At 41.8% G+C, this 9687-nt stretch overlaps 1 protein-coding gene across 15 annotated transcripts in view; it reads left to right on the top strand.

Annotated features, from left to right (window-relative positions):
• Positions 1 to 2263: 2263 nt before the first annotated feature.
• Positions 2264 to 9687, top strand: part of dnm1a (dynamin 1a) — a 55675-nt gene continuing 48251 nt past the window's right edge. For 4 of the 15 annotated variants that reach the window (XR_009792124.1, XR_009792123.1, XM_061799920.1 and 1 more), the window contains exons 1-4: positions 2269 to 2750; positions 9005 to 9078; positions 9187 to 9336; positions 9418 to 9621. Coding sequence is in view for 13 of the 15 variants with exons in the window: in XM_061799920.1 (XP_061655904.1) it covers positions 2590 to 2750; positions 9005 to 9078; positions 9187 to 9336; positions 9418 to 9621 (589 nt within the window). In the remaining 2 variants the exon portion in view is untranslated. Of the gene's footprint in view, positions 2751 to 9004; positions 9079 to 9186; positions 9337 to 9417; positions 9622 to 9687 lie in introns of all 15 variants that reach the window. The other 11 variants (XM_061799930.1, XM_061799917.1, XM_061799919.1 and 8 more) reach the window with 7 other exon arrangements.

The following is a 9687-nucleotide window of genomic DNA, read 5'->3' as shown; positions in this document are numbered from 1 at the left end:
CAAAAGGGGAATTTCCTGCTTCGCCTACATTTTGGGACATACAGTATTTTGCCATTTGGCCTCATAATGTCTTTTCGCGTCGTCAGCTCGCGGTCTGAAATGAACAATAAGATGCTGTCTACACTGCCATAACATGCTTATTTTTTAAGATTATAATAATACGAAAGTATTCATGTCCATGGTAGTTAAAATTTCAGCACCATGGACAGATCTGCATCGCAGTCATTGCAACTGTAAGTTATTAGATGTTAGACAGGGGTGGGGCAAAATTAGGTACAGTACTTTCAAAACATTTATTTTACTGCATTAAAAAAATATCCTGGCATCTTTTCCTCCTTGACCTCCTTCTTCCTTCTCTCAAAGTAGCTTTTTATTCTTAAACCCTTACTTCCATCCATCCTTTGCTGAAACCTACCTTTCAGCCTTCCTTACTTTGTCGACCTTTCCTTCCTTCCTTTCTTCCCTCCCTCCAACCTTTCTTCCTTCCTTAATCCCTTCTTTCTCAAGTTCGTCCTTCCTTCTTATTTTCCTCACGCCTTCCTTTCTCGGCTCCTTCATTCCCCCACATTCCTGCTTTTTTTTGTTTTGCTTTCCTTCCAGACCTCCTTCCTTCCCTCAGTATTTTTTCCTCCCTTTTGGAACATAGGCATCAGTCAGCTGTTGTCCCTCAACAACATGGCAGTTAATTATTAACATTTTTTCAAGATATTTGTGATTTTATCTCATAAAACTCTAAAGGGTGGGCCTATCAAAGCGATGAAAAGTCTTCATGTAGTCAACAAAAGTGATGTATAATGAGAAGTTCAATTCAAGTGACTGTTCTATACTGATGTGTAGTGTTGTTATTTGGTCTGTGTAGCTTCTTTCCATTCTATTTTCAGCCTGCTTGTCACATAGTTGTGTGTCCGCGACATCTTTCGTTCTATTGATGCAGATGAAAATTGAAAACCTTCTCCTTTATGGAGAGCTGTGTCATTCCCCAGTAGTTCCCGCATGTGCTAAGGTCACCCTCCTCCTAAGTCTACTGGGATGTCTTCCTCCTGCCAAATGCTCTGGAAAAGTAGGTACAGCACTTCCACACTAACTGGGATATTTGCCTTTCGAACTTCAGCTGGAATACCATCTGGTCCGGCAGTCTTACCTGTCTTCAGCTGTGTGATGGTTCTCCTCTGTATTTCCTCTTTGGTTGGTGGACTGCGGTCAATAGGTAGATGATGGTCCAAATGCGATACATCTGCTCTCTGTCGGATCCTTACATTTTGAAGAGACCTGCGGAACTTCCGATTTATACAAATGTGGTCTAATTGTCTGTAAGTAGTCCACGTTGCCTTGTTCATGTTGGAAAATGCTTTCACCAATCACTAACTGGTTTGATGTGCAAGAATCCACAAATCTATCTCCTTTCATTCTTCTGTCCTATACCTTCTCTTCACGTCACTGTTACAGGCTCTTTGTTGTTGCTGCCCATCTTGGCATTAAAATCATGATGATTTTGCCTGGAGCGTCTAACGAAAATCCTCCTTTTCTTCATCATCGTCATGATTGTTGGAGCATAACATCACAGTCATTTGTCCATCTCCTGTCCAGTGCCTCACTGTCTAAAATACTCAATTTATACTTATTTATCTCAATACAAATGTGTTTGGTCTTCCCTGCTTCAAACATATTTCTTGCATTCCAACCTATAAGGGTCCTAGAAAATATCACAATTATTGGCCAAGTAGGCTCCGGAGACTGACTTTCTTCATGCCGTGCTATAAACGCTCAAGCTAGAAAAGCATCCTCTCCTATAGGTCCAAATCGATTGTTGATGTTCTTGTTGGCTTTTGTGTTGCTGTGGGGTTTTATTATGAGGTGGAGCTGCTGAATGTAAGCCTAACCATCTTCCCTTTTCCAGGCTTGAGACTGGTACTGTACCTTACTTCAATCACTTCTTCACTGAAAACTACTTTTTAACTTCTTTCCTTTTGTTCCTACTTTCTTGCTGTCTTTTATTACCTCTTTTTGACTTCTTTTCCCCCCAGCCTATTTTCTTTCCTTCCTTCCTTCCTTCCTCCCTTTGCTTCAAACTACTTTTCTGCCTTCCTTCATTCAGTATCCTTCCTTTCAAGTATTGCTTTAGAATCCACTTTGTTCTTGACTGAATTTATTTACCATTGTTCACGGTACCTGTATACATTTTCATTTACAAGTGCATAGCTATTTGTAGCCCACCCTGTATTTAAAATCCAATATATTACATTTGTGTCAACAAAAGTGTGCTGTTGTTGCATTCCAACGATTCAACAGCTGAGGTTGAGTCATTGCTACAGTCATTCGTCACGTTACAAAGCTGTAGCAGAGCAGCGTGACCACCAAGCGGCGAGTGTTGAGAACTGCATGCAGGGAGGTTTCCTGGGAAAACACAAGGAGAGCTCATCCTCGTCCTCATCCTCACCTCCCACCCGCTTGCGGTGCTCGCTGTTAAAGAAGCGCCGAGGCGATCCAAGCGCACCAGGGACGTGAACGCAGCGCGGTGCTCGGTCGCAGCTCTGAGTAGAATTAAAACGGGGCTAAATACATCCGTCGAGGACCGTCCTCTCGGCCACGATGGGGAACCGGGACATGGAGGATCTGATCCCCCTGGTGAACCGCATGCAGGATGCCTTCTCCGCCATCGGCCAGAACGCCAACCTGGATCTGCCTCAGATCGCCGTGGTGGGTGGACAGAGTGCCGGGAAGAGCTCGGTGCTGGAGAACTTTGTGGGAAAGTAAGTGGATTTAAAGACTTTATTCCATTTAACGCACCATGCACAGTCCCCATCCCCCTCATCCTCTTCCTCCCACTCCTCCTTCTCTCTCTCTCTCCTCCATTTATAATGCCACATCATTTAATAAACTCCTTATGCCGTGCATACATCAAGTGGATCATTTTTGTTGTTGTAATTTTAAGGCCTGGTATAAATCGCTTTTGCAGTTCATCTGTTACGTGCTGCATGGTGCCTTCACAGAAAACTAGAGCCTTATAGACCCTGTCAAAGCTGTCGCCAGACCTGTGGTGGGCAACCTCCAGTGTGTGGACTGTATATTACCCACAAGAGCATTCGATCTGCCCACAGTCACACATTATTAGCTATTTAAATTCAAATTAAGGCTACCATTTTGTTCCCCTCATGCCATTTTAATCCTGACTAAGCAGAGTTATATGCGTCAGTTAGGCACATAGATTTGCTCTGTAATGATAAAAATGACGCAAAACAATAGCAGAGTAGCCAGTGTTGACATGATATGCTGCATGATGACCTCATAGCCGGAGAAAGGAATGAAGAGAGATAAAAAGAGAGAAACAGAGGGAAATAGAGAGTCTACCTGAGCTTTGAGCCTTTCCAGCTCAGCCCCTCCATCTGGTCTACTTATGACCGAAGCTTAACCAGCAGCGCTCAGGCGACAGCAACAACACAACACCTTTAATTAAGGTCATGTGTACATGTATAGTGCATGTAATGTGAATAACTGACTGCATTTCCTGTTGCAAGCAAGGTCAGGCTGTGTGTGCAATGCTTTCGCTTCAAGCCACTGCAGCAGCACAATGTTCCAAATGCATCCCATCAAACAGACATAAATCCACCGCCTGAAGGAGATTATTTGATATTCTAATTGATTTATAATGAGGTTTAATATCACATTAGGCACAAACATGCCCTCTATGTTGCCTCACTGCGCATTTGTTTGGCAGCAGATTACCACTGTGAACACGTGGCCACAAGTGCTGATGCTCAATTTAGCAGGTACACTAGGCGAAACTGCTTACATGTCATAATGCTACCTTGTGGGAAGGTCTTTTTAATTTGTAAGTGCATTATGAAAAGCATTTATAGAGTGAATTTATACTGTATTTGGTGTAGACTTTCAGTTTTGTGTTTTTTCCCCGCGTACATTAGCTTCCTCCCACATTCCCAAAACATGCATTTTAGTTTAATTAAAGGTCCTATATTTTGTAGACCCCCATAGAGTGACGCTCCAACATGGGATTCGTATTTAAAGTGTCACTTTCATTTCAAAAACACCTTGGATTTGTCATACTAGTGTCCAAAAAAGGCCCCTCTTACATCTACTTCTGTTTGACCCAGTTTTGTATCCGCTTTGTCCATATTTGGTTAGGACTGCCTCCTTTCCTGTGATTGGTTGCCTCTGTTTAGAAGACCCAACCATCACTACTTGTGATAGCACATGTGTTTGTTATGTTTACAACGCTGGCTTGGAGCGGAGAGGTAGGCGCAGATCTTTGCTAGTGACGTAGATAAACACGAGAAATTTGAATGACCTAATTGCAGGCCCCTCGGCAGAAAAACGTCTGGAACCCAGGAATGCATGGACGGTTTAATTTCATATTTCACATTTACTGAGGCCCCATACAACCAATAAAACATCCTAGAAAACGTTGGTTTGGTAAAATATGGGACCTTTAAAGACTCTAAATCAGGGATCTCAAACTTATGGCCTGGGGGCCAATGGCGGCCCGTGGGACGATATTTTGTGGCCCCCTACTTCACTTCAAAGTTAAGTGTTAGTGTGGCCTGCACGTTTTTTTGCCGAGTTGTTACCCTGGGCATTTTATGTATTTATTCGTATTTTTTCTTAAACTTATGGGCAACCATAGCTCAGGTTCATGGCAGCTTTCATCCATGTTTTTTTTTTTTTTTCTTCCCAACAAGTTAACCAAAGTGAATTAGCAACGTCAGTCACTTGGTTGAAACGTAGTCAGTTGAGAAAATACATCCTTGTCACCCAGTTCCAGTCATGTCTTTCTCAAAGCCTGCCGTGAAGAGAAACGTTGGCGACGAGCACAGCCAATTTCAGAAAAAGTGGGAGACTGAAAGTTTTTTTGTTGAGTACACAGCCACCCTGGCATGTCTTATCTGTACAAAGAAAGTTGTGGTGCTCAATAAATACAACATCAGACGTCATTACTCAACTAGACATGGTGAAGTGTAGCAAAAAACAGGGAGATGAGAAAGAGGACTTGGGTCACCAATCTCAACTGTTATTAATAAAGATTGAGAAGATTGGATTAGTTGTACTGTTTTTGAAACCCTTTTTTGTGGAATACTTGGTACGGCCCAGACTCATCCAGACTATATCCAGTGGCCCCCATATAAATTGAGTTTGAGACCCCTACTCTAAATTGTCAATAAGTGTGAATGTTGGTTTTGAATGGTTGTTTGCTGATGTGCCCTGCAATTGACTTGCGACCAGTCCAGGGTGTACCCCGCCTAATGCCCAAAGTCAGCTGGGATAGGCTCCAGCTCACCCGTGACCGTAATGAGGAAAATAATAGATGGATAAAGCTAAAACACATTGTGTTGGCGTATAAAAGACAAAAAAACACTCCTGGGCCTGACCGTACGTTATGATTGTTGTGTGCGTCTCATCGTTGTGCAGCACTCTCACTCTCCTCTGTAGTCATGGCAACAGCTTCTGCCTAATTACAGCGCCTTTACCCGAGGGAGCTGCGATCATGCTGAGAGTTGAAGAGGAAAAATGTGAAACATCATGACATGAGCATGCTAAAATTTCAACCCTGCATTGTGCTACAAGGCAAACACAAGCATCTTGCTATGCAGTGTGTGTGTGCGCGCCTGTGTGTGTCCTATAGTGCAGTTGGAGTGACATTGTGTGTCCTTTCATCCCTCCAGCTTGACACACCACCCCTCCTCCCCGGTGGCTGATTGGTGGTAGAGTTATGTTATCAGCTTAAAACACGTTGCTGCCTCAACGTTTTATCATGAAGCCTTTTTATTCGTCACAGTTACAACTGCATTGTGAGGCATTTTAGCAGTAATGGGACACCCTGTTTGTTTGTTTTATTTTGGGTCCAGTCCGGAAAAGGCTTTGCCCTCCACGCTGCAGCTTCCAGGCAGCACAATCGATAAGGAAAGCATATGGGATAATGCACATGATGGGAGAGAGACAATTCTATTCATGGACAATACAAAACATGAGATATACGTACCCGCACTTTATCCATATCCAATACAAGAGTTGTATTATAAATGTCTGCCTTTATAAAGATAATAATGCTCAGTTTGATTGATGAGACTCTCAGACGGGTTTTAATTCAACAAAGTCTTCATTATTGTGATTTTTGTTTGCAGTGGTTTTAAATAAAATGGCGAAACAATTGATTGGTCAATTAATCAAACGGTATTGATTGGTTTGTTGCGAATGCAGTACTAGTTTGTGCTTTGTGGTGTGAAGAAGCGTAACATGTCACAGATGCTATGTATTGCCTAACAGTGAATGTTTTGTTGTCATAGTAAGGCAAAACAAAAACATGGGGAAAACATTTGTTTTTCCCCAAAGAATTTCACCATCTAAAATGAATGTTAAAATGTAATGTTTGAATGTTTTCCCAATATATATATATATTTAAAAATGTAGTCAGAAATGCCCCTTCCTTGTTTTAAACTGCACTGTTGTTTTTCTTTAAAGTACCGGTATTATGTATTCAAGTTAACCAAACTATTAGAAACAGCTGTACACTCCAACCAGTGTACATGTATTTCATTGATACTGATCAATGTTAGTGTACTTTTTTTTTTTTTTTTTTTAATAAATCTCTTGTATTGGATCGAATTATTAAGCAGCAGTTGTTCCACTATGTAACACAAATGAGTCATCTTTTCAATCAAATAGAATCCCTTATAAATAGCTTCTGGACTACACAGATCCCAAACAGCAGCCAATTAAAACAATGGAGGAAGCCAATCGAGTCTGTTTAATGACCTCCGTATCCTGTTATTTATACTTGCAAGAGATTTCACTTAGTAAGTCATATTAATGACCGCCATCACTATTCCATCCCCCTCGTGGAGATTGCGTCGATGGGACGTAGCTTTCGCGTTCACATATTATGTAACGTAGCCAGTGACGGCCTGAGGCGTTGAGACGAATTGGAGCAGCTTCACTCATTCTTCACTGTTCTGCTCAAATAAAACATCAGGAGAAGATAGTGACATAGTATAGAGAAGGATAGAGTTCATTTAATTTTAAAATTTCAGGTTCTTCATTGGCAGTAGATGACTGACTAGAGCTCCAGTATCAACATTTTTATATTTGTGTGGCTGTTTTTCAGTCTTAAAAGGCAAAATATAAAAACATGTAAGAAGACAGTATGCAGAGTGTGGGACAGAGGAGGAGAGCTACAGAGGATTAACGCTAATCTCGCTCTCTATTTTCCCGCATTGGCTCAGCGATAATCTCCGCATCCACCGCAGAGCATCCTGTCATTTCATTGGCTCCACATGTAGGACTTCAGATGCTTTGACGCGCTTATGATGTGCAAGTCACATACCGGTACTTGCCACAGCATTGGGTACACCTGCACAATATCTGATAGGATCCAAAGCGAAATTCTGTCTATAAAGACAACAATGCTCAGTTGTGATTGACAGTGTAGGAAAAGGCATTAATTCAACTATGTGTATTACTATGGTTGTTGTGGTGTGAAACAACACTGCGTCAAACTGAATGGTGTTTGTAAAACAGTGGAACCTTTGAAGTTGAACGTTTACGCATGATATTGTACTTTACGTAGAGTTCAGCGAGAATGGAAGGATTAACTGCGTGATTTTCTTTTTCTTTGGCTTTGTGGAGCTCTTACTGAATAGAACAATGAGAAGATTAGAGAATATATACAGGAAGTTATATGAAATAAAGTCACTCACATTTTAACTTATCACTTCTTGTTTTTAACATCTTTCACTTCTTATACTTTTAAGAATGACATTAATGAGGACTTAACATTGCCTATGTCATGAAAGTAAGGTGTTTTTTTGTGTTTTTTTTAACAAGGTTGGTTAATGGATAAATGTCTCCAGTTAATGAGGGCCACAGAACAGATTTTTTTCTATTTCCATTATTTCCAGTAGGAATGGTGTGGAACGGTGTCCCGTAATGAACAGGAGTTTCACTCAAATTTAGGTTACCTACTATACTGTACTATACTGTACCTTTTTTTTTTTTTTTTTTTTAGATATAACTATTTCTGATGTTGATCTTTGAGTTTTGCTGGCAGTGTGGTGGTCTAGTGGTTAGCTCATCGGCCTTACACTTTTGAGGTTCGCGGCTGAAATCACGGCTGAAGCATTCCTATGTGGAGATTGTATGCTCTCCTGTGCTCGCATGGACCTTCTATGGGTACTTTGGCTCCCTCACATGCATTTTAGGTACATTGAAAGCCCTAAATTGTGAATGTGAATTTGAATGGTTGTTTGTCTCTATGTGCCCTGCCATTGACTTGGTGACCTTTCAATGGTGTTTCCCACCTCTTTCTTAAACTCGGCCGGTATAGACTCCAAGTCACTCACAACCCTAATGAGAACGAGCGCTATAAAAAGTGGATGGCTGGTTCTTTCGCTGGTTGCCATAATAGCGCTGAAGTCTGATGGATGCATGAAATACAATACCTTCTTCTGTTTTTGAAGAGCCAAGGTGTGAAAAGGTTTACTTGCATTCAAGGGGGAGGATGAGGAGGAGGAGGACCTGCATTTGAGACCATCTGTACTCTCTAATAGCCTTCCAAGATGGAGAATTGTTAGCCAAATGTATACTTAAATGTGTTTGCTTCATGGTTCCTGGCACACAAAAAATCCAACTGATGCTGCACATCGGTGAATTTGAATTGTCAGGTCAGCTGGTGGAGGCACACACAGGGAGTTTGTGTTGATGTTACATAATAGATGAAACCCTGCAGGAAGACTGCAGCACATAAAGACATGTTGGCACTAAAATCACGTTTACCAGCACCACTAGACAGACTTACAAGCGTTTTGCCCCCACGACATCTAATTACTGCACCAAATTTAATGATCGCAATCTGCATTCAGGTTCATTAATAGCAACAAAATTAATATGCTGTTTATATTTTGAATATTTTTCAAGATTAACTTGTGTGAATAAGTGAAAAAAAAAAAATCACTTCTAGTGTTAGCTCAACAGCTCACATATCATATTTCTGTTCTAGGGATTTCCTTCCACGTGGTTCTGGTATCGTGACCCGTCGTCCTTTGGTTCTGCAGCTGATGAACTGTCCCACAGGTGAGAATATACCTGACCGTAAATATCTTTTCTGCTAAAGTAAATCATATAGTGTTATATTAAAACTGTGTCACCACAGTTTGACCTGTTCCCTTTTGTGTCTTTCAGAGTACGCCGAGTTCCTCCACTGTAAGGGAAAAAAGTTTACAGACTTTGATGAGGTTCGTCAGGAGATCGAGGCTGAGACTGACCGCATGACGGGCGCCAACAAGGGCATTTCGCCCGTTCCTATCAACCTACGCGTGTACTCCCCTCATGGTGAGGCCCTCTATTGTCTACAGAATTTGTGCACACGAATAGAATCATGTGTTGAAATTATTTCATATTCTCTTCTGGCAGTGCTCAACTTGACGCTGGTGGATCTGCCTGGCATGACCAAAGTACCTGTGGGCGACCAGCCAGCTGACATTGAGACTCAGATTCGGGACATGCTGCTGCAGTTTGTCACAAAAGACAACTCCCTGATGCTTGCTGTTTCGCCAGCCAACTCGGATCTGGCCAACTCGGACGCTTTAAAGATTGCCAAAGAGGTCGACCCGCAGGGTGAGTGCATGCACATACTCACACACACACACACACACACACACACACACACACACACACACACAC

The sequence above is a fragment of the Phyllopteryx taeniolatus genome, chromosome 15, assembly GCF_024500385.1.
Source record: "Phyllopteryx taeniolatus isolate TA_2022b chromosome 15, UOR_Ptae_1.2, whole genome shotgun sequence".
In the NCBI taxonomy this organism is placed as follows: domain Eukaryota; kingdom Metazoa; phylum Chordata; class Actinopteri; order Syngnathiformes; family Syngnathidae; genus Phyllopteryx; species Phyllopteryx taeniolatus.
Note: the sequence above shows the minus strand (reverse complement) of the source record. Positions and strands in the feature narration are given on the sequence as shown.